The following is a 27,982-nucleotide window of genomic DNA, read 5'->3' as shown; positions in this document are numbered from 1 at the left end:
TGACATTTTCACTAAATGTTTATATTAGGTAGAATTTTTTTAAATTATATTTTTGATTTTTCATAGTTTTTTCCATAAATGTCAATAAGAAGTTTTTTTCTCGATCAAAAAGTTTGAAAATTTTACACAAGGTTCTTCATATAATTTTACTAAATAAAAAATATCGAGAATACATAATTACAATATTTTTGTATAAGTGTTACAATTAGTAAGTTTTAACTTATATAAAACTCGTCAAAATTGAGTAAATTTGCAGCATATTTTTTTATATCTAAGATTTAAAAATGTTATACAAGATTTCTAATATGTTTGTCTACCTATAAAATAAAAAAGTTAACCGGAGAGCCACATTATATTTTATGAGTGAATAAATAACTTGGTATTTAATAAATCAATAATATTTAAAACCAAATTGTAATTAGTATATATAATATTTTCTTTTGTTTTGTTTCAGGAATATATTTGTTAAGGCATAAAATTTTTATTTCTAAATAGAAATATGTTTTATTTTGATCAATGGTTATTATTTTTTTTAATTGGACAGTTCTTATTTTACCCAAACATGTTAAAAAAAATACAAATATAATGTTGAACACTAAATTGTTACACTTTATTAACTTTTTTGTATATATTATATATTTTTATCTTTCGGTGGCCATTTTTGTTTAAAAATGTACAATCGAACCTCGAAGCTCATTTAAAACTTCAGGAATATTTTAAAAAACTTTAAGGACTATAGGTATAAATTTCTAATTAATTTCACGTATTTAAACTTTAAACTATAAAGAACATATATTATCTTTGAACTTACAAAGTTAGATTTATATTTTTTCAAAGTAAATATTATAAAATTGTGTTGGTACTAATATTATACAAAGAATAAAGATGTAAAATATCATTATTAAATACATCGCCTTTAGAAACAAATTAGAAGTAAAAATTTTTTTTTTTGATGTATTATATTTTATCGTATAAATATCATACATTTATGATGAATATTTTCCAACGTTTATTTAAGGCAGAATTCAAAATTAATGTAAAGATTTGGTTTTGTTAGACATTATTGTGTATTTAGAATACAATAATATTTTGGAAGCTTTTAATTGCTGAATATTTCGATTTGTTATAATATATTTTATATTAGTTACCTACCTATAATTTTCTAAATTATAAACAAAATCTAAAATTAATAAATGAGATTCTAATATAAATGGACTTTTTCATGCTAAAAATATTTACATAATATAATATATTCATCCTACCTGAACTATACTGATCAATATAATAAGTAATTATGGGATATTGATTTTAAATAGTTCAGACTAGTTCAGTTTAAATAGTTTAGATTCCTCGTCTTTTCTTCTTTAGATCCGGCTAATGACTTTTAGGTAATCAAATCGGAACACATATTAGTAAAAAATTGACTTTAAAAATATTAGTTGGTTGCCTACATTATCATATATTTTTCAACAGTAACTTACGTTTCTTCAGATTGATAAATGTAAAATGTTGAGGGTAAGTATAGTAAGTATTTATATATGATTCAATGCAAAGATATCAGTTGACGTTGAAATCCGTTTTTCACTAGGTATAAAAATTCTGTCATTGATTCGGTTGGTATCACTTGATGATTGGTATAAAGGAGTGAAATTTGATCAATTTAGCAGTGAAATAATGTGCTTTAAATATATGTGACATACACAATATTGTCGACATTTTCATGTGCGTACGAGAACAATAGTGTCCACTCTTATAACCAAATAATTCAACGCGCTAATGATATAAACAAGTATGCATCAACAACTACTACGACCAGTACACATCATATTATTTCCAATTAAAAATACAATATTTATAATTAACGAGTATTGTTATAAATTATAAAATAGATGAGTATTTATTTACAATTCTTCAAGATTTTTTACAATAGGTAAAATTTCCATTTTAAATTAAATGATAAAAAAATATTAACAATTATACAACAATGGTCAATGACATATGTTTAAATTATTATAATACTTACAAATTATAATTTGGCAATTTATTGTTTAATTTTTAATTTTTTGGACAGTAATTTTATATTTTTTTTGTATAATAGGTAAATTTCAGAGATGTAAAAAAAAAATACAATAAAATGGGTGATATGAAACCATTCAAAAATTATATTTACATGGTTAACAACATACATATTTATAATATTTAATGTCAGGCTAAATGGCAAAACTCCATTTTTTTGTATTTCGGGATTATTGGTGATTAAAATTAAGAATAAAAACAGCATCGTATGATAATGTACCTACTGAAATTGTATCATTTTATCCTCAATGAAATTGATAATTATAAATAATCGTATCTAATGATTTAATGATTTAAAGAATTGTAATAAGTACCGTTCAAACAAATTATGGAAATACGATCTTTGCGAGCTATGGAATTAGGCCAACGAAATATTTGAAACGTTTTTTCCACTCCTGAAAAATTTGTAATTTTGGACATACTTTCTTTGCGACTTAGGCCGACGATATTATAACAACTATATAAGTACAAAATTTATATTTTTAGCTTATATTGATTAAATATTGAAAAAGATTTCCTTTGTATCATACACAATTAAATTATATTTTAGCATGATATTTTTTTAACTAAATACCAAAGTTTTTTTGTGATGGTAAACTTCTGCTGGTTAATTATTTATTTTTATCATCATTACTGCGATAAACTAACCAAGTAGAAATATATAATGCCAAAGGTAAAATAAAATGGTTTTTGTAAAGGTGGTCTGATAAATTCTTATGGCAAGATTATTAGTTTTCAAAGCCAATTCAAGTACGAAATGTAGGTTTTACAGATTATTGGAATTGACTTTAGTTCCCCTATAATATGTGTCATTCGGTTTCTATAGCTATCCTATCTAATACTTAAGGTGTCTTTTATTTGAAAATATACTTTGGTATACTAATATTTAAATGTTACTGGTTTTTCGGTTTTTAAATATTCCTTTTCAGTATAGTAAGTATCCCGAAAGATGTTGTGTTTATTAAAAAAAAAAAAAACACATAATATTATTAATTAATATTTCAAATAGGTTATAGATACCTAGTTAAAATCGAACAACTATCTTATAATCGTGTGGACCAGGGGTCGACAATTAACTTCTATGGTGGTCCGGAAAATTTGAAAAAAAATTTTCAACGGCCAGAAAAACTTAAATATTAGTTAATATTTTTATTTTTGTGTAAAAATATAGTTTAGAATAAATCATTAAATATGATATTAATTTAACCAGTTTTTAAAATTTGGTACTCTTGGAGAACAACTAATATGCAGTGTTTTCAAGGTGGATATCAGTTAATCTTGAACGATATTTATTCTATAAAAACCTCAGTTTGGAGAACGAAGTTTCACATATACTATGGATGTATATTGTGTAACAAATACAATACAAAAATAAATTAAATATTTAAATATATATCATGTGCGAAAAACCAGCATTAAAATAAAATATTCTTGGTGGTTCCGTTATTTCCACTTCATGAGCCTATTGACAACCCCTGATATAGACACTCATATTATATATTTTAGAATAATCAAGTAAAAATTGGCTCAACATTATAAGGGATTTAGTGTGTATATTATTTTAAATTATAGAGCATTTCGTAGAATTCGAAATTTTGTATATAACTTAAATATTTTAAAACAATTGAGAAACCTCAAAATCACCGTTCGTATTTCATGAAAAAAGTGTTGTATTGGTTTTAAAATAGTGTGTTTAGTATTATTATTATTATATACTTTTTTACGTTTACTGAAACTATACGATATTGTCACAGATTTTTGTTTGAAGTTAAAACGTTGACAAAATTGAATATTTAAAAGTAAAATATCGATGTTCCCCAAACAATTTCGTCACCTCTTTATAGAAACTTATTAAAAATATTAAACATAATAGGTACTGGAAAAATTCCACTATTAATTACTTATTTTATTATTTGTTAAATTCAATGACATATATAAAAAAAAATAATCAATTTTTACCGCTGATAAAAAAATATTAAAGATCTTAATATGCTTAACTTTTGTTTTAAACTCACCAGGACTCTTGTATTATAATTTCAAGGCCATGATATTTTATGAATGTTTAACTACAAAATAATTTCTCAAATGGGGGGACGGAGACGCCGATCGGACTAAGGCGTCGGTTACGACGCGCACCGGCGCCGTTTCGATCCCTACTACGGGTGGAATTTTTCTTCGGGCAGTCACGGTGTCTACAGAAAGGCCGGCATCCCCAGGTTAGATTATGGCATGGCAGATACCTACGGGTGCCCACTTAAAAATTCTGCCAAACACAAACACTCACATGTAAAAACTCACCGTTTCAAAATCTATTACCCCTACAATACAACCCTACAAACAGCTAATGGCCATAGATGCCTGGCTTAAGGATCAATAAAAAAAAAAATGTCTCAAATGTTTGTGGTGTTAACTAATTTCATAAACATTTTAACTTCAAACGTTTATATTTAAAAACAAAATATTAGATTCTGAGAGGAGTGTGAGGGATCTAGTAATTTTATAATGGTGTTTTTTTTTTTTTTTAGCAAATTGGATCAAGATGGTACTTTAGAGAGGTCACTTTTCGATTTTATCAATAGTTATTTAATTCAACGGGAACACCAACACATTACAAAAAACCGCTAAAAATGGGATTTTAATTTCTAAAGCTTTGTTTATCACCATAGCAACGAATAAAAAATAATAATATTATAAATAGGTAAAAAGGTAATATTATATAAATTACGTTATTCTATACTATTATAAAAAAATGGATGGTCATAAATTAAAAAAAATAAAACATTTAAGACGTTTATAAAATGATCTAAAAGAGTCAAAATATATTTAAAATTAATAAGTCTCTAAAAATAACTAATTTAAGTTATATGGTAAATATTTTAAGTAGGATTTACAAGTAATTTACCTACTCAAATTATGACGAAAAAACAAAATTGATTTGGCCATAAACTGGTAATTTCCAAGTTTTTGTTATTAGTTTTTCCAATTATTTTGAAAAGCATTTGAACATTTTTTCATTTGACCCCTTCCCCTATAAATTATAATACTGACAAATAGATCCAAAATCCCACCAGAAACCACTCTCAATTTTTAATGCTGAAGTATATTAACTGATCTAACAAGGTGATGACAAAAACAAAAAACACACATCGATATTATAATCAAAATAAATATGTTACAGAATTATAGAAATCGCAACAAAAAGCGTTGACAATAAATGACGAATATAATATACCAAGTGATTTTGCTAATTCATCATTTTGACATAAGCTAAAAAAATACAATTAATGTTGTAGCCATACCTACCTATGTTTTGGTTGCAAATAATAATATTATTGATATGATTTGGAATTTTAATTTAATACAAATAAATATAATAATAATGATGATAAAAAATACTAATAAATTGATGCGTATAATAATTACGCAATCGAATCCGACATAAATATGACATCGTAATTGAATATCAAACTACCGAAACCATTGGACCGGGATTCAAATTCGCTAGTTGCAATACCCTCGAAACTACAATTCTACGTTTAATCCTTCTTGACTACCTACCTAATCAGTTGAAAATTCGTACAGACACTCGGTCACTTCAACATTGTTAGTTATTACAGTTGTTGATGTATCCACAAACTGCAAGGTAAAATTTATTATACTATTCGTTTGTATTCAAATAAAAATACAGATACTTCTACTTAAAAGTATTAAAACTTTCAAATAATTTCGTCTAAAAGTATTTAAGAATAAATAGTGATTACAATTATTTAATACCTATTTAACCTTTATAACCTATTTTAGATTTTGAGCGGAGCAAGGAAACTAGTGGTTTTACAATGGTGTTTATTATTTTTTTTCCTGTATACAAACTTTCTACCAGAAGGAATGCTTCGATTTCAACATAATATAGTATCTTATCTTTTAGAAAATTGGATCAAAATGGTACTTTAAAGATGTAATTTTTTGATTTTCTCAATAGTTATTTAATGCTATGGGAAAAATCATCGATAAATTACGAAAAACCGTTAAAAATGGGATTTTAATTTCTAATGCTTCGTTTATAAACATAGAAAGGAATAAAAATTAGTTGAATACAATCCATTATACATCGACCCACACCTAACCTACTATACAGCAGAGCGACATCCACTTACCCGCTTTTTTATGATCCTTTGAGGTTTTAATTCAAATCATTGTGGTCGGTGAATCATTTAAAGCGTGTATAGAGTATATTTGTATACTATTGTTTCTTATTAATGTATTATGTTGTTTCGTAATTGGTACCTATTCAAAATTAGGAAAACTCAATTTCAAAATTGTTTTTATTTTACACCAGTTTTAAGTTGTAGAAAATATTACAGAATTTTAATTATATCAAATAATATTATATTACTTATTAGCACCAAAAGGGTTTTTTTTTAGTTTTTATAAGTGTCATTACTTATAAATAAATTCGTACCTATACGATACCTAGTCGATGATTGCAATATGTTTTATAGTTTTGAAATTATGTTATTAGTCTATATTTTTACTAAACCTAATATTATCATATTTAACGTTTATATTGATTTTGTTTATTTACTTATTCATAATTAAATAGTATTTCAAATACTTGGGAAATAAGTACTTTGCTACAAAATGATTTCAAAAGTATTACTTCTTATGTTCAATTTTTTTTTCCAATAGGTTCTACTGTAAGCAAGTTAACGGCGCGTGACAGATATGAGACAATACAACGTGGAACGTTTGTCGTTTAAGCCGGTCGATATAACAATACGTCGAGTGTACAAAACACATTTGACAGGACAGTAAGATAGCCATGTAAAAAAATACCAGTCGTTACTCGTTAGAAAGGGAGGTCCCTCTGCAACGTTTTCTAGTTTCATTTTTGTAAGTAGGTGTATAGATGGATGTACACAGTCTATGTATATGCAGTGCAGCTGTATACGTGTTCTACCCAAATCAGTGACAAGTTTGTTCAATACTTTTAAATATATATAAGATATGTGTCCGGTTTTTTATTTATTTATTTATTTTTATTTTAATATAAATAATTGTGTACATACCGTCGTACGCTTTACACGTGATTTCCAACGGCTCGTTTTCCATGACGGGTGGCAATGTGGAATTCCAAACGACGTTTTTCTCGTTGTCTAAGATTTCCAGTCTGCTCGGTGGTACTATATTGGACAAATGGTTCAAAAATGTTATCAAACAACCTTTTACGCATATTAAAGTGTTTAAAAAAAAAAAAAAAAATACTTTTATCGTTAGAAAATAGAATATTATATATTGATACATTATTTTGCTCAGGATTTTATTATTTCAATGTTATCGGTTTTTGATAATGTATAGATGTTTATTGTGTATATTGTGTATGTTTGAAGAACTGCAAATAAGGTTACTCTATGTCAACTATCATCTAGATACTTTTTATTTCCCTTGTCAAAAGGATACAATATTAAATTATTCTAAATAATGTAAAATAATATTATGTAATATTAATTAATTTAGGGCTCGGACGTTTATAGATTTGCATGTTATTTATCTATTGGTTACTATTATACTCTCGATAGATAGAAATGTGTTAGGCAAGTACAAGTGTTACTTGTAGACTGCGTCATAAACAAAAAATATGTGAACAATTTCTAAAATATTTCTTCGCATTTTAAGTTTTAAAAAGAAGAGTGCATACTTATAACTTTATCTTTTTTAAGTGCAAATTTAAGACCTTTTTTCGCAATTAAGAGGACGCCCACACACCCATAAATTGTTGTTAAAAAATGTTTCGCATGAAAAATAACCACTCAGGGAACAGTCATACATGATAAAGATGACAATATTTTCTGTACCATAGGGTTTTTAATATTTTTTTTAATATCATAAATACAAAAAAAGTGATTATTATTTTAAAATACGTTTTTTTTATTGAGTTTTTCAAACTTAAATAATTGTATTAGTATTTATGATATCAAACAAATAAAGATGCTCCAAGAAAATATTTTCTTCTGTATTGTGTAGGCATAAATTTAGATTCTCACCGGATTCTGAAACTTTGAATTGTTATTGTTCACGCAAAACCGTTTTTTTTATATAACTTCGTAAGTCGTTATTCCAATAATCATGGTACTCACTTGGGTGTTGTTACAGTGTTGTAAACAGTGATTTTAAAATGTAATTAGTTATCATTAGGAAACATTTTATGTACTAATTTTTACTATCAATTAGTAAATTATATATCAACTCAGATGTAGCTATGGTTTATATTGTTGTTATACGTTTCCTCATTTTCAATATTAGTGAAACTTTGTTTGAGAGTTTCGACAGTTAAATTTCAATTATTTACAAAATTGTAGTAAAAAATAATTATTAATTGCAGTACTATATAATATGGAAACATGTTTCTTGTTATATCTTATTATTAGTTTCTAACAATATTTAATATTTATTAACTATCTATTAATAAATTTAAATTAAAAATAATTATCAATATGAACACATTTATTGATTAAAGGCTTATTGTTTAAGTTAAATTTAAACTATCATTGAAGTATCATTGTATCAAAATTGTTTCACATAAAATTAATGGATTACATTTCAAATATGGGTTACTTAAAATTAGTTTCAGTCATATTAGCACCGGTATCTGGCATATCATGTAAAAAAATAAGATTTTTTATGGTTACCAGTGGTTTAACAGTTTACAATCAACATTTTTTTTACGACGATTCAAAATACTTTTAATTAAAATTCAGGATTTTTTAAAAAAGTATGCTTTAAATAGAGTAAAATAGTATTTAAAATGTACTCAAATAATTGTTGGTTGATGGTATTTAAATACGAATGCTCAAATACTTTAAAACACTGCAGCATGGGACCAGTTGTAAGTTAATTTTACATTTATATTTTGTATAATTATATCACATTCGTATCAAGATCATCTGATCTTAAAAACAAAATCATAAATGTATTTATAGAGTGGAAGGAAAACAATATTTACACAAATTTGGTATGATTTTAAAGCCTAAAAAATGATAACAATAAAGAATAATAGTAAAAATTATTTTGTTTTGTAACTATTTAAAATTTTTTTGAAAAATGTTAAAATTTATTCGATAATATTAGTGTTCAATTTAAAAAAAAGCATCGTGTATAAGTTGTATGAAGTCACAGACGTACCTTGCTAAAAGAACCGGAAGTCATAATTATGACTTGTTATTAATAAACTCAAAAAAATGTTTATTATATGAAATGAATAAATCACGTTCATTTTATTTCATACTTTTATAACTTTTAAATTTTTTTTTTATTCAAACAAATTAATTTTCTTTTATACAAACGATACGAGACAGTACATTGATTAGAGAATATATATTGTTTTAAGAAAATGTACTTGAATTTGATATATTTGAATTTCGACCCATTGCTAATTAACTAATAATAAAACAAACATAGACATTTTAAAGAAGTCCGTTTAGTTATGTTTTATTTTTAGTCGGATTTACTTATAATATTGCCAACGCTTATCGACTATCGTTCGCAGTTGTATTGCTTTTTTTTGTTGTTTTCTACATCTTTGATACTAATTTTAGTAGGTACTACCTACCTACCCTACTTACTTACAATTTGGCGATTTATAAGTAACATACAATATGTGTAACAAGATCGTTTCATGTCCATTGCAATTTTTATAGTTAATAAGTTATTTTGAATTTTCCTTTTTATTTTATTTGTAATACTTAATTGATAAAATAACTATATTAGTAACATTTTCTGTACAAGTTACGTCTTTTAAGTTATTTGTATAATATAAATTAACAGCGTTAACATTAACATTTATAACAGTTGTATCATGAGTGATGTATTAAAAAATTTCATTATTTAGTTGTATTAATAAAATTATAATTTAGAAATAATAGTAATTTTGGAAGCCCACTTATCCATTATAATATTACATAAGTACCTACTTAGGTAAATAATATAGGCAAATTATTAGGCAATAAATAGTATATATTTTGTTTAACTGAAACGTATATCAATGGCTGGCATATTTTACATGTCGATGCTGATAACGTCACCATTCTTAAGTATAGTCCTAACGGTAGTAAATAGTAATATACATATACAAAATACTGTTTACGTTTTCTTTGTTATCAATGATGTAGAGATTACAATTTTCTTATTCAAAATTTTTTCATAATTCTCATGAACAACGGCCATGTAAATTACAAAAACATTTGTTTAGCTTAGTGTACGATAATATGGGATTTCCCGGAGTCTTAAATACATTCAAATTCACGTCATACAACATAATATTATAAATAATTATTATAGTATTTAATAAATAATAACAGAGGCGCAATCAAGGGAAGTGTTTTTTATTGTCGAGCCGCTATATTCACTATATTCAGCGATGAGCAGTCAAAAATATAAAAGTCGATTTCCTGTTTTTAATGTACCTATACATAAAATACTTGTTTTATAATAATGTTATGCATATATTTTACGCAAGTACCTACCTATAGCTGTATACATATTATTTCAAATTATATGATACTGAATGGTACTTAAACGTATTCTACTTCTCGTCTGACGATTGAAACAGTTTGAATCATAATGAAAATATGTTAGTTTAAGAATTTCGGTAACATCCATCATCAGCCGGTACTTGTGATGGTTATTTGAGTGCATTTTTTTTTTTTTAATCAAATTAATCGATTGGAATATTTCGTCGTTGACGTATTAATTTTATTAACATCTATGAATATGCTGTTTACGCTTACCATGGATTGTACTAGAAAAAAATAATTTGTGTCGAATGCATACCACGCAGGTTCGACATTTTCGATCGATAATGAAAATATCGGGAAGGTATTATTTTTATTTTTTATATTTATATAATTTCTAAAAAGTCTAATATTATAATATAGGTACCTAATAATAAAGCCAAACGAGTACCTATACAATTTATTGTATCGTAATATTATGTATAATATATTATGTAAACATAATATAATATTATATTATCCAGTCTACCGAATAATCCTTTCGTTGAAAAAAAAAATAGTGTCACGGAGCTTTCAGGAATCGGCAATAGATAATCAATTATACATTTGTAACATACCAAACGATAAAATATAATAAAGCTCAGATGCATTTGTTTAATGTAAAAATCGTGAAAAACAACGTAAAATATACAATATTATTAATAAACGATATAGAAATAGAAGAAGAATTTTAGAAATAGATTTTTTTTGTAAAACGCGAAAAATAAAACCGAACGAACATATATGTATACGTGACATGAGAAAAATAATGTGTAATAATATGTATGAACACAAAACCACATTATCATGATATGGAGTATAATAGTTCAATTAAGTTTAATCACTCGGTGTTTCAGTCTATTAAAATTATTTATTTAACTGCAGCTGTCAGCTGCGAATGCGGTAAATACTTACCTATAATATCGAGTAAAATAAAATTGTTGCGCGTCGGTGAATACTTAAAATCTTCTCGGCACCTGTACTGACCCCCATCAGATGTACGGATGTCCTCAATTATTAAAACAGCGAATCCTTTGTTTTCCGTGTAATAGATTCTATCTTCCATAGATTGATCCGACCAATGTTTGCTCATCGTGTGCTCCCGTTGATCAATGCTGTTCAAAGTATACACAGTAAATGATATTATTATCAATTAAATTGTCCAAAAACTGAATTTTTCATAAAATGTTATTTAAATGCTTTTAGGCTTTTTTTTTGAAGTGACTACTTCTTTTAGAGGGCTATGGGTGTACGTTTTGCGCGGGGAAAAAACTTTCGTTTCGCGTCACGGAACATAAAGCCCGCGCAACGAAAACTGGCCGGTGACCGATGTGACTCTATATTCAAGCATATACAAATTGCCAACCCAATTAAGGCGTCAGTTATACCAACTGTACTGCGCGAGATTTAAATTTTTAAATTAACAAATGTTAACAAATGTCAATTATTAGTGGGATGGGGGGGGGGGGATAACTCCTCTTGTGTCGAATCGCCTGAGTTCACTAGTTGTCATCATAAAAGCCGTAACAAGATACCTTATATTTCATAAGATATCTTTTTTAAATCACCAAAATTGACCGAGGTATATTGAAGGAAAAGACAGTCCTTCTGCATGATCATCAAACAACAATTAAGCTGATAGGAACATTATTTTATCCGAGAGCTATGCGTAATTACATATGTCTTCATTCCATTTTCCAAAATTTTAAACTCCATATTTAATGTTTGCTGTTGGGCTACTAAACTTTCTTTTATTGGAATATTAACTCGTGTAAGCGATGATAATGAAAATTTATAAACATTTAAATCTTAAAAAATGTTAATAAAATATGTATAATTAATTGAAAATATAAAAAACTTTTATTATAAAGGATTTAATGCCTCATATTATTTTAAAACAAACTAATTAAAAATTATAAAGAATTTAATGTCTCGTATTATTTAAAAATAACCAATTAATAGTTATCAAACGTATTTTTTTCAAAACGTATAGTTACAGTCCGTTATAAGAAGTAGTCACTTCTGACGGCACTCCCTAAGTGCCCAGTGTTTTTTTTTTCAACGTCGTTTAATATTTACGTATTAAGTATATTATTAATATTTCAATAACGTTTGAAATACTTATTGGTTTAATATTTATAACTTTAAATATTGATAAACTTATTTTCTCAATACTTAAAATGGCAATACCTTAATTTCCAGCTATAGGTAGGCAGGTAGGTACATAAAAACACTGCACACTGTTCAAAATTAATCTTAATCTTAAGACGTCAATGGCTCTGATATGCAATGGATAATGACAAGCATATTCCCTATGTCTTATATAATCATGCCTGTAGCGTTCGTACATGATTGACGCGTCTATATATATCTTATAGAGGGAACCATTATGAAGAAAATCAAGAACATAACATGCGTACATAATCTTGGGATTAGTCTAAAGAAATAATGTTTATAGAAGTTACAAGCTATACACGCTTGAGTTGTTTATTTTTAACATTTGTGAACTTGTATTTTATTATTTTCTGCTTAGATGGATAAATAATTTAGGATGAACTCGTTATTTTTAAATTGCGAGTATTCTAATAAAAATTCACATTTCAAACACATTAAAACATTTACCTAATGGTAGGTAATAAATAATGATAAAGCTCAAGGTGGTTCTATTTAGTGCTCATGGGTCTAAAGTTATAATAATATCACACACGTCAAATATTATTACTGTACCTACCTATTATAATACCTTATCGTATAATTTATTACATAGTTATCATTGAATTTTTCAAATTTATCGATATGAATTTTATAAAGTGAAATACATAGGTATACAATGTGCGCGAAATAAATAATATGAATACATATTTTACAATAGCTTATATCAAATTAAATTGTTCAATTTCGATTGCTGGAGGTACAAGAATGTATTGACTACCTATATGAAATTATGGCCAAAGGGTTTAAAAAATGTCATTGGATGTTTTGTTTTTACTTCACGGTAGGTATCACATTCAGTGAGTGTTTATTTGACAGAAAATAGAGTGCCTTATCTTTTCTTTTATACTTCAGATTCGTTAGATACACAGGGCTCATTGGTACTGTGTTTATATTTTTTGTAAATTTTATCATTAAATTTTTCATACTCTTGTATATTTTATTTTATTTTTGTAATTATATCTATAAGATCTTATTTAAAGATGGTTTAATCTGAGTAAATTGAAGACGGATTTAATGTCCTTATTCCCTATTAATTTTTAAGTATATCTTTTGGATGAATATAGGTGGGTATTGTATAGTTATAGTTTATCATAGTTGATTAGGACTAACATATAATTGGATCGTCCTATTTAATAAAAATTTGGCGACATAACCTAAAATACGAGAGGGTTTTTCAATAAATATTAATTACTATCTTGGCAATAATTTTCTAGTAGGTAGCTATCCACTAAATACTATGTTTCCTCAAAATATTAAAAAAATTATTTTCAAGTTTCTTCACCAACAATTTGGTTGTTCTTAAAATCAGATGTGGGAAAATTCCACCTTGTTGCCTTCTCAAATTACGCCACTGGTATTTTTATTGTGGCAAGTGGTAACGGTTGACGAATAGATGGACTCCTGAAGATGGGATGTTTTCAGTTCATTTTCATAGATATGGTTCCCTACCGCTTTAATTGTGTACACAATTCTATACATATTATTTAGGTATTTATATGTATAAAATAAATATATGCATTCATTTAAGTCCACAAGTGTATGATATAGGTATTTTACTGCTACCGGAATCTAATAAATATGACACTCGCGATACAAAGTATGTAGTCTGTGTGGCGTTTTGTTATTTATTTTTAATAAATACATTTATGGAGTGATTTTGACAATAAATTAAATTAACTCTATGAACGAGAACTTATAATCACACAAAACCGTAGTCTAATAAATAAATGAAAGTTTGAAACACACTCATGTATTATATATGTGGAAATTTTCAGAGGTTTTTGAAACATTGTTGAGTATGTACTAGTGTCTACCCTAAAGTATGAAAGATTGATACATTACCTATATCGCATATTATTTATTTTAGTTATTTTGTTGTAATTAAGATAGTAATACCCTTTATAATATTAATCATAGAGACTTATAACTTTAATTTTTACAATATTTTATCAATATTCAATGCTGATTCTATAGAAGTATACTCACTCCATTATAGATTACGAGAAAAATGATGAATGCATTGGTTTTACAATAATGTGTAAATTAATATAGGTACAATTAATATTTTTACTGGATTTATAAAAATCATCTAACTAAGTTAGATAGGTACTAATAGTTTTACGTATTAGTTAAAAATGCATAAAAATAACACATAAATATTAAATATTTAATACGAGATTGAACACAAAAATAGTTTGGTATAAAATATATCCACATACAATTTTTCATGAGCGATTTATATTCAACATTTTTATTGTTTTTGTGTTAGGTATTCAATACAAATTAACCATTGATACTTGAAACATTCCAATATTATTTAAAATAGTTTTTTTCTATACATCTTGATACAAATGCTCATGATCGGTAAAAAATATTTAAATTTAAATTGTGATTCCACATAAGTCGCACTAGTAGCAATTAAAAAATATCGAAAACACATAGGAAGTAGAAACTGTATTTATTTATAAGTGTTTGAAGTTCAAATTTAAATACAATTTGTAAAATTTTATTACATTGGATATACGACCGAAAAATAACGATTTTAATTATTTTCTTGAAATTCAAATAGAATTGTTTTTTGGTACTTGAAACATTTCAACATCACGAATATTAATATTTACTATACACAATTACATTTTCAAAATAACTAGATTAATTTTAGGTTATTTATACCACGAGCCCACTCCCGCCGTTCCACGTTACGTTGGTATTAATTTATAATTCAATAGCAGTTAGTAATGTTATATGAAATAATATTAAAATAATTATCATAATAATATATGCAATTGGTTTTAAGAAAAATCGGTTTAACCTACCGTTTCATTAATAGAAAAATAAATGTCTAATAGCAATATAAAATATTATAATATATGATAGTATTACAATTTTTGTATACGTACCTATACAATGATTTATGATTGAATTCAAATTTAACACATACATATTACAGCGGCTTACTAAATCACGAGGTAGTATTAAAAATACATTTAACACCCACCACTACGTACAGCAGATTGACTTTCTCGGTTTTTTTGCTTTAATAAGCCATATTGTATTCAAATTCTAAGTTTTTAAATTTTCAGTACCTATATACTTGTGTCGATATATATACGTTTTTTTTTTTCAAATGATCACCGCCCGTTTAATTGTAAGTTGTTAGGCATATGATTTTTTATGTGAAACATCTAATGCGGCGGGTGAAACAGTCTGTCGGCGTGGCGACGCTTACAACGCGCGCATGCGCGGAAAGCACACTCAGCGCGAAAAGCATCTAATGCGCCTTTAAAATCAAGAATAATTTTTCTTAAAAAAATCTGAATATTTTGTTTTTGATTATGCCACGATTATTTTCTTTAATGTACCATCCTTTACATTTTCATAGACATTTTCTATACAAAATAATTCCGATGTTTCACATCTGCCAGGAGTCCCGCGACGGCTCACTTTTATTTTTTTTAATGTTAATGTACCTCCATAATTTTAAATTTGAACTAGTTGAACTAGTTGGGTGTATGTACTAATAATAATATTCCACAGTGACAAATTTTAAGAAGACTATTTCTAATCTAAATTGTATTGGGACTTCGAACATTTGAGGATTAAGGTAAGTACTAGCTTAAATAATATTACATGTAATTTATGTTTGATGTAAAACCAAAATTAAAGATTATTCTCTCTGTGCATATGAATCACCTTGTAATATATATGTATGTATAATAATAATAATGCCGTACCATACTGAATTTATAAATTCATTGAAACTAGTCAAGTGCCTAACACTCGGAAGATATTGTACCTGGTTGATGTCTCTGTTTTTTTCATTTTTAATAATTGAAGTATCTATTTTATTGATCACGGCTTACCTATAGATCGGATAATCTTGTCTTCTATACCAAATAACTAAAATCGGCGATTCTGTTGTACTGTTGGTAGTTTGAACGTGACATGGTAGTTCAGCCTTATCTCCCAAAACGGCATCAATATGTATAACATTATCTGTAATCATAAAATAACATGAAAGTGTTAATTTGTATTTTATAAACATATAAATATATTAGTAAGATATTTTAGGATTATGATTATATCAATATACTAGGTATATTATATTATTATTATAATATAGGTCAATGTGATTAAAACTTATTTTTTTTATTAGCAATATTTAAGTTTGATAATAACAGTTCTTATGCTCATAGATATAAATCTGAAAGTTTATGGTTTCGAAATATGAAGGTTTAATTGTTTAGTTTTAATTTTAGTTACTTTTAGTAGGTATATACTAATACTCGTGTACAAGGCACGTCCAGAAAGTATCATTCATTTGGTGATAAAAACAAGTAAAGTACGTAATTAAAAAAATTTATTATTTTGATTATTTTGTTGGCTTGCAGGGAACTGGGAAGGTACAAAATCATTTCAAAACTAGTGAGTATCACGTACGTCACGTGGTGTGAGTGTTTAAATTGGATAAACAGATTTAAAATCTCACCACAGAGATCTGCTGCAGGCGTAGGTAATTTTTTTTTTTTATGAAAATATGTAGAAAGTGCTATCCTGTTATGACAAGAGTTTAAATAATGGTGCAAACTATAATATTAAAAATAATGTAATATTAAATTTGTACTTTATGCTTCAATAAAATTTTTTTAAATATAATATATTAATTAACCAACTTTCCGAACGTACCTCATATATAATATATATTATATATACATAAGGTAGCAATAAGCAACTGATGTTGTAATTAACTACCTATATGTATAGTAAATTATTTTTTTATTTTAGACTTTATATGAACATTGTCAATGTTATTAAGTACAAAAAAAAAATATTGACGTGAACAAAAGTTATTACATAGTCAGTTAATTATATTTGTCAGTTATTGAAGCATTGGAAATTATCTCATCTTCGAATTCGGATAACTGCACCATCATCATCAGAGGACGGTGACACTTTGAGCGCAATAACGTCAATTACAAATCCCTACCCAATAAACTGTATACACCATTAACCACAAACCATACAATAGTGTATATCAATAACTAATGTACAGTAATACAGTCAAACTTGGTCAGACCAAGGTAAAAGGGACTGGAAAACAAATTTGAGGCATCCAAGTAATTTGAAACCCAGAATATACAATTTTAACATAAAATAAAAGTTATTTAAATGCATATACCTACCTACTACGTGTTTTAATTTTGTCATTATGAAAAAAACACAACATATATCAAATTTTAAAAACATGTCTCGTTATAACGTAACTCCCATATTATATTGTGTGAATGGATAACGAGTCGTTAGCGAGTGGTTAACTTGTTAGATGAGCCACGCATCAGTAACAATATGTGATATTAATTAATTTAATATTAACAATTAATTTAATGATTTTTTTTATTATTATTTATTTGAGTCTTCGACAATTGAGCTCAACAGCCTGTTACTGTGGGTAGGGTAAAGTTGGTATTGGACACGTGTGTATGTGAGGCAAAGATTTGTCACTAAGAACCCGGGTGGTCACCCATCCGAGATCTAGTGGCACCAACCAGTGCTTACTCTCAGATCACGTTTCTTGATTGATTTCAACCACCACGCTGTGCTAAGCCACAATTTAATGACTTTATATTCGATAGTAAATGAATAACCCATATATGACCAAATTCAATACAATTTTAACTTTTAGATATTAACGAAATATTCGAGTTTTTTTTTAAAACGCCTACACGATTTTTACATTGTTTATTAGGAAATTTTAATTGGAAAATGTTTGAGGTATCGATGATTTCGAGTTACCCAAATTCAATTGGAATTAATACACAAATTAAATTAATGTGGGTTCCCTTGGATATTGGGGTACTCAGAAATTAAAAAGCCTTGATGATCCAACGAAGCCTCATCATCTTATTTTTCCACAAAATAAACATAAAATCAAAGATACCTACTTTAAATTATTAAAAACAGAACAATGGAGGCATGACCAATTAGAAAAATAATTACTTTTCAAACAAACTTGGAAATGTAAAACCAAACATTAAAAAATGGAAAACATCGTGACATTATAATAAGTGACGAGGTAGGTAATTACCACTTGAATGTGTATAGGACACAGTGACACACGCATCTAACACACGCCTACCGGCCTACCTAATAAGCAAATAACCGACTTCAGTTATAGAACATATTTCAATCAATCACATAGTTATCAACTACCCTATAACCACCGACACGTGTTATATATCCAACAATTCATTATCATAAACACAACAAGTGTTAAACCGAGAAAATACCGTAGCAATTTATAAATAAATGTTTTCACAAAATAAAATCAGTTAAAAAAAAGGTGGATAAGTGGATGTAGGTCTGATGTACAGTAGGTTATAATTATTGTGTCGCGGTATAATGGATGGTATTAAATTTGAATTCTAATATAACTGATATCCATTAATGTTAAAGCCTTAACAAATAATACGTATCGTACAATTTATTGTTATATATTTAATATTATATTTAAAACATTTTTCATCAAATTTGTTGTGATATTAATTTTCATTATTTTAGATTCTGAACGATGAGATGATTCGTGTTTTTTTATTTTTATTTATTTTACGACTTTCAACTTTAGTATCTTATCCGGTTGGAAAGCGAATTTAGTTGGTACATTGAGGGGGTCAAAATTTAAGCAGTAGTTTTCAAAAGCGCCGAGAAAAAAAAATTAAGGAAAAAAGTTTTTGGTGTCATTCCAAAACAAACTATCGTATCTACATGACATTTTCACTGAATGTTTAAATTAGCATTTTCTATACACCATAAAATGTTCAAAATATTTTGAGCTGTAACGGACGTTTTCAATTTTCAATTTTTTCAGTTTTTTTTTTTAGATGTCAACAAAAGTTTATTTGTTGCGTGGCAAATTAATACAATAATAAGACTCTCGATACATATTGTTAGTTGTTACAATAACAGTTGAAAAAAATTAAAAATACATAGACACCGTTTTTTTTTTTTTTATAAGCATTTAAAGTTCGAATTTTAACTGAGTATATCAAATTTAAAACTATTTTGTAGTTAAATATATATAAAATGTTCAACTTTTATAGCTAAGGATTGAAAATTTAAAAGAAGGTTCCACGTAAATAGGCAAATAAATTACTTTATTCACAATAAAATATACTTAGTAATATCATAGGCTGACTTCGCTCAGAATCATTTTTCGTATACAATGATATATCATTGAATTCAAAATTTAACACCATCCATTACAGTGACCCACTTGTAACCTACTGTACAGAAGAATGACACCCACTTAACCACCTTTTTAAATATTATGTCTGATGTATATATATTTTAAAATGCACTAGCTAATGCCTCTTGTAATTTATCAAATTAGTTGGGTTCATTCATAACTTTTTTAATTAAATAAAAAAAGAACGGGTAGAAATATACCTACCATTTTCTATGTTACATAATTGAAATATTGAATATAAAACTGTATAGGTCAACTAAAATCCATAGCAATAATATACGACGAACGAATACTGAATGTGTATAAATACTTAGCTATTACAATCTCAAATCTGTACAACGCAACTTAAATTTTAGTCTTAATAGTTGATGATATTGTTCAAGCATTTATAATATTTGTATCAAAATACCTGAAATTCTTTTAATCCGTGGCGGATTCAAGAGTGAGTAGAGGGGTCACGGCCCATTTAGCTGTGTTAGTGTATATAGTGTAAGTTGTAACGGAAGATTTATGATGAGCAACAAAATATATATATATATTTTATAAACGAATTTATAGGTTTATTATTTACGTTTCTGAATCATATTCGTTTTGATACGTAATAAATACCTACTTTGTACTTGTTTTTTAGTCAATCGAATGTGGTAACATCTTATCTAATGGCCAATTAGACCGACGTTACATAACATCATTAATAGTATAAAAATCCTTTATACTAATAACTATAATGAGAGAGTTTTTTCATAAATAATATATATTTAATAATGTATTGAACAATGTTGCTCCCCCCCCCTACCACAAACAAAATCCAATGCTCCGTCCATGGCTTTAAATTAAATAGATTTACTGTTAAGTATTCATTTAACCGTTGTTTATTATGAAGTTTGATGAAAGTGTAATAATATACCTACTATATTTAAAAACTTTTACTTAATATACATTATTATTTATTACCAATAGAAATTTAATTAAATACTATAAATTTTTAAGTTTTTTTTCAGAATATTTCACGTACCTACTTTAAATTATTATAACAGTGTTGTTTTTAATAAATATACCTAACATAATATTATATTGACTCCTATAATTAAAAAATAATTTTGTGACAGGTATCATATACAGTGTTGGTTATATCTTATAGATAACACTTCATCTTTGATAAGTTCATATACTATTTTTATTGTAATTTATTTTATTGAATATAATTATTTTGGTTGCACGAAATATGCAAACAATTAATCTGTCCAGGCCTATACTATTCTTTTTTTTATCGTTTTGATATTGGGTGATTGATATAAAAACAATTAATATAGTTTTAAATAATATTAAGTACAGTGCGGCGGTAATTTTAAATGAATAAAAATATTGTGTCAACCGGTCGAATAATGGCTCATTTTTATTGTCACTCAGTTTAGTTAGTCAATGGCTTATAATTTATAGCTATTTTGATGTTTGAACAAGAAACCACGAGTGTAAACAGTGCAGTAATTTTCCATGATACATTATCCTTAGTTTCTCATCTGATAGTGAGTATTTTATGGGCTTATGTATAATATTGTGTATACATTTTGAGTTGTAAAAATATAATACGTATTCTTCTAACAGATGCCTAAAATTAAAAATGATATAAAAGAAAAACCGTTTAATAATATTATCGGTGAATCTCCTACAAAAGTCTTTAAATAAGGCGAGGATAAAACACATCATAAAATCATAACCAACCATAATGGTTATTAAACTGGTGGTAAACTGTTATTAACTCATTAAATGTTTTAATTAACAATTTGTTCCTACAGTTTAATAATCCATTATTTAAAGTCACTTATTTGTTTTTAGAATTAAATATTGATTTATAAATATTAAACAAACTTTCTATACGTAACAATGCTATAATGTCACAAATAATAATATATCGATGATAGCAATGTTATATTATATTCATAAATTTAATTCATATTAGCAAAAAAAATACATATTTTCGTATAGTAGGTACCTAAATTAATTTTGAATAATTCATATTTAGTTTTAGAAAAAAATAGGTATTAACAAAATGTGTCAATAGATCTAAAATTTCAGTGTGCTAAGGTTGAGAATAACTTTCCAAAGTATTATAGAATTTATTGTATTTGTTTACAATTAATATGACACCACAATATTATGATGAATTGTGTAAATATAATTTTCTTATGAGTTAACATACTCAATGTGAACCGTTGACACTACTTTTTTTGTTTCGGTGTTGGTAACATAATTGGGCTCATTTGTTTGATTTTTCATAATAATTATGAATTATAATATTATTGTTTTTAACTGTTAAATTATGATTAAATGGCGTATTAGATAGACAATTTAGCTACCTACATATCCCTATTTCACCTCTATCTTCACTCCATTTCCCATCATAAACATAATATTCACATATCATTTTAATATGTTGTTTTAAAACAAATAAACAAATTATAACAACTTCGTCTACCATTTGTTATATATTAATTAAATTGTAGAATAATTCTAAATCAATACCGACAACCGTATAATGACGTTATGAATAGATTCGTGGAATATACAATGTAGATGTTTCGAAAATATTATTTTCATCGTGTTTAAAAAATAAAAATATAGTACGTTATGCCGAAAAGTTTTCATACTGCAGTTAATATTTTTTTAATTTAAAAAAAAAATAACTAAAACCATAAGAAGAAAAAAAATCGTTATTTTTCGTTTAAATGTCCAGTTTTAACTTTCTAAAATATCGTAACAAGAAAATTATCTAATGCTCCTCCGTTTGTCTCTAACCATACAATTCGTTCTGGTCTCAAATTGATAGCCATGCATAAAGAAGCCTAAACTACTTTACAAACGCTTTTACAATCGTCTAATCTCCTACCCTAATCCACTTGTCAAAAATCTCGCAGTACCCACAATTCCCAGTAATCCTCCAAGGCATCTCAAATGTAAATGGGGCCGTGATCTACTTAATGCATTATATTAATGCAAATTACGAATTTAATATATTATTATGTTTTTAAAAATGTTCAGTTTCTTCTCTGAATTGCATATATTTATTGTGTATTTTAGGTATATTGTATATTTCTTGAAAAAAAAAAATGCATTTCCAATCCCGTGAAAATTTGAACTCCAAATGTCTTTGAAAAAATCGTGCTTAAGTATTCGTTATATATTTAATTGATTTTAGATCTACTTAGGAATAGAATAACCTAGTATTAACATTTTCAAGCTTTTTGACCTAGAAACATATGAATGCTATCAACGTAAAACTCTAACATTAATATGTAAATAAATAGCTGTATAAATCGGAAATATTTTGAAAACTTTGTTATTGCTGGAAACTGAAATTATAAATATTTTTGAAAACTTCAAGTCTGTAGGTTTATTTTTTAATTATTTCTGAATCAAAATATGAAAAAGAAATCATTTTCGTAAAAAGTTGGTGTTGTCATATATAACCTATTGTCTAAATATTCTCGTTTTCCCGTTGTTTTTTTTAGTTTTCCCCAATTATTAAGAAAGTGCTTAGAATTTAATTTGACCACTCATAGAACTAATTAGGTCAAGTTTGTTGCCAACGACCATCCTAGACGCTGAAGATTGAAACGAATTTTCTGTAAATTGTGTGATGTCAGAAACACACACAAAAAATCATTACATTACATAATTGTAAAATTAATACTTTCGTCGCTCTACTTAGAATCTAAAATAGAAACTATTTAGGAATTATCTATGTTTAAAGAATCATTATATATGTAATCGTTAATAACGGGACAATAATTAATGAATTCTAAGATTAAAATAGTTTTCTTTTAAACATTCTATGGAGTTTTTTTTTTTTAATTTGTTTATTTAGAATGCACTTTTTAATCATAATAATATATTATTATTAGAATATCAAACAATATTTCTAATTTTCAATATTATCTTTATTCGTTTATTCACTAAAATATAAATAAATTGTATTACCTACCTAGGTATTGATACATTTTAAGTAAAATAAGTAAAAAAAAGAATTTTATGTGTTTTGGAAAATAATATAAAATAGGTAATATTATTGTTTGATTATATTAACATTTAAAACATTATAACTTATATTTATGATAAGTTTTTTCGTTAGAAGGTGTCTCAAAAGTACTGAAGGCATCAATATCATAAAATTCATGTCTGCTTATGTTTATCATGTAAGTATAGATTAACATTCTAGTTTATAATAATTACCTAATAATAATTATAATATGTATTCCAAGCTATTAAAATATATGGAACACAAATATCTCAATTTATTATGACAACACGCTATTAGGTATTAAAATATTCAACCAAATTAAAAAAAAAAGTTTAAAATCATTAAGCAATGATAGCTTGCTGCGTCTGTGCGTTTATGTGGACAGTAAACAAATTAAGCGGAATATTAGAGTATTAAAGTCTTATATAATGCTTAACTATATAAACATGTTCTCTTAATATGAAAATAATATTAGCTGAATATATTCTTAAAAATATATTTATTTTTATTTACAGTCCTTTATTATTTAGTATTATGGGTCAAATCAGTGGATTTTCAATTAAATGTATAATTGCATAATATGATGTATACCTACTTTCTTCATTTATGTATTTTAATTTTTCTATTAAAGGTACTAACACAATTATCTATTTTTCCTATGGGTTCCATTTCATATTTCTCTTTATTCCTCCAATCTCTTCTCCAAGTTCCAACGTTCCACTCTCTCGTCGAATACAAAATTCTCAAGAACTCTTATACGATATTATTTATTTTTACATACAAAGTTCATAAGAAATGTTAATTAATATTTTACGTACGGGCTGTAATTTATCCTTTGTATTTGGGCTCTCACCCGTTCGATGAATGTACAATAAATACATACGTACTATAATATATTATCAACAATAATAAAACGTAATAAATAATTAGTGATAGGTAAATATTAACTATGTGAGTAAATTAAAAAAAAAAGAAAAAAATTGGATATGAAATAATTTATCATTGATTTTCGATTTTATTTGAACTCTGTTAGTATGGTAATTTTGAACTAATTATAATTACGAATATAGATTTGAATATGCAATGATGAAAAATAACATTTTATCGCTCATTCCATAACTATCACACATTTAATAGTTGCCTATGTATAAGACTTGTACACAAAACACAATCAAAATAATATGGATTTTTCTTACAAAATAAGCAATCTGTCATTGTACACACAATAGTACCCAATCATTTTTTTCAGTGTCTCGTTTTACTGGTGCGAAAGTCCAGAAACATAATGTTCTCGTATTTAATTGTCTGGAATATTGAGCATAATGACGAAACTGCAAAGTACCTATCTAATGTTTATATGACACAATAATAAACTAATAAAATTAAGATAATAAATATAACTGATTAGTATGACGTGTATTATACTTTTAAAAATCAAACATTACAAATTGTTGAATGCAGTACGAGAAGTTGTAATATAATATTTCAACACCTATCATTATAATGATATTGTGAAGTTACATTTTCAAGTTTATAAAAATATTTGTTTTTAATATTAACCCACACAGCATTTTAATATTTGCCAACTATGGTATAAATATTTTCAGGAAAACAATATAGTTGTCAAAATATTTGAAAAAGTTGCGTAAATAAGAAGGAAATATTTTATTTATATTTTTTGGCCAAGAAGTTCACTTTTGAAAAATATTTTGTAAAAAATATTAACAAAACATTTCAATCATATTTTTTAAAAAACATTTTCATGGAAACATTATAAAAATATTAAGTCAACCTTTTTTTGCAATATTTTATTGTTTTATGAGAATTAAATATTTATACAATATTATTAGTCAAATATTCATTAATCAAGCACGCCAAAATATTCACAAAATATTATCATTTCCCAAACGCTGTGTGGGAAGCCCTAAAAAGCGGGTAAGTGGATGTCACTCTGCTGTACAGTAGGTTACAAGTGGGTTACTGTATAATGGATTGTATTAAATATGAATTCAATGATATGATATCATTGTATACGAAAAACGATTCTGAGCGGAGACGTTTTGTCAGTCTGGATATTTTATATTGTTACTATTTATTATATCCTGGAAGTTGAATTAATATTATAAAATACAACAAAATAACTAAAATCATTTTTTTTTTATAGAAATTAAAATTACATTTTTAGCGGTTTTTTGTAATTTGGTGGTGGTTTTTTTCCGTGGCATTAAATAACCAATCGGAAAATAACCTCTCTAAAGTACCATATTGATCCAATTTTCTAAAAGATAAGGTACAATTTGTTGAAATCGAAGCACTACTTCTGGTACAAATTTGGTATAGGTACATGATGAAAAAATGAAAAAAGAATAATAAATATCATTGTGAAACCATTAGATCCCTCACTCCGTTCAGAATCTAAAAATTGTAGAGGTGAATTAGGCTTCACGCAATGCATGTTTATTAATACATATTAATTATATTTCAATTATTTTATTTCTATTTTTCTTTCGTTGCTTGGCGACCAGAGTAGCTTAGTTCACATACACTCGTGAACACGAAACGCCCCTTAAAATGTAGATTGATGAGCGGGACACTCAAAGCATAATAGAGATTAACGACACATATTTATCGTACTACCTTCAACAAGGTTACATTTAAAAATAAGATAATTAAATTATACCTGATGATCTAAATATTGAGTCAATGCCTACAAAGTGGTTTTAATTATAAGTAGGTACCTATTCAATTCGTATAAAACAAGTGGCATTTCATCAAATTTAAATTTGGTAGAAATATTATAATGAATATAATAACTGTTGTAAAAAATAACTAATTTTCTGCCATAGAGTATACTTAAAAAAAATTGTTAACTACACTTAACCAAGTTAATACATACGTGGTTAATATTTGGATTTAATTTTTAATATTACCTAATGAAATAATTTAAAACTATCTATCAAAATATTTTTTATGGACTTTATGTTAAAATAGTGGCATGCGACTTTTTTTAAATAAAGTATATTGAACTCAACTATACATTATAAATAAGTATTTGACCTTTACATTATGATAGTGAAAACAGTATTTATTAAACTTTCCAAACAATCGTTAACGATGCGTAAAATTATGAAACAAGTTTTTTATTTAGGGTATGAAAATTCTTAACTTATAAAAATAATTTGTACCTACATTGAACTTTTAAAAATATAATACGTGGAAGGTAAGATTTTCGTATTCTTTTATTTTGCAGAAAATATGCCAAATAACACCTTAGTTTTTATTTACTATTATACCTTTGCGTACATAATATATGTGTAATGTGTATAATACACATATAGGTGTAATAAATTACAACACAATTGAACATCACTATATTATAATAACAATAATACAATCAATAATCATTTAGGTATACAAATCACATTCATAATTCACAAAACTATAAAGCATTGGCATTTTAATTTTGTCAAATGAAAAATACTTTTATATAATTGTTGATTTACTTTTTATTTTAATGGTTTTTTTATTATTATTTTTTATTATTATAAGCGTAAATTAAATACATGGCTATCGTAATTTACTAATACTTATGTATGATGTTTGGAATACTGTGTATTTATAATTATTATGCTGTTTAAGCGTTTTTATATATAACTATAAGATAAAAATAATATTAAAATACACAAACTTAAAATAATAAAAATAACAGACAGCTATAGACGGAATATTACTTTTAATAGACATTATACAGATATATATATATATATATATATATATACATACATATATTATATAATTACGTTGGGTATAATATTGTAAGAGAATACGAGATGAGTGAAATATTTTTATCCCTCTCGTTAAACCTCATTAAAATGTTTGATAAAT

At 26.2% G+C, this 27,982-nt stretch overlaps 1 protein-coding gene across 1 annotated transcript in view; it reads right to left on the bottom strand.

Moving 5' to 3' along the window:
• The window catches only part of LOC100573994 (hemicentin-1), a 306,591-nt gene that overhangs the window by 70,356 nt on the left and 208,253 nt on the right, over positions 1-27,982 (bottom strand). Inside the window, exons 3-5 of the mRNA XM_029490996.1 lie at positions 16,700-16,832; positions 11,538-11,737; positions 7,143-7,256 (exon numbers count right to left, since the gene is read on the bottom strand). Of these exons, the coding sequence (XP_029346856.1) occupies positions 7,143-7,256; positions 11,538-11,737; positions 16,700-16,832 (447 nt within the window). The remainder of the gene's footprint in view (positions 1-7,142; positions 7,257-11,537; positions 11,738-16,699; positions 16,833-27,982) is intronic.

Source organism: Acyrthosiphon pisum, chromosome X (genome assembly GCF_005508785.2).
Source record: "Acyrthosiphon pisum isolate AL4f chromosome X, pea_aphid_22Mar2018_4r6ur, whole genome shotgun sequence".
NCBI lineage: Eukaryota > Metazoa > Arthropoda > Insecta > Hemiptera > Aphididae > Acyrthosiphon > Acyrthosiphon pisum.
The sequence above is the reverse complement of the archived record's forward strand: the minus strand, read 5'-3'. Positions and strand labels throughout refer to the sequence as shown.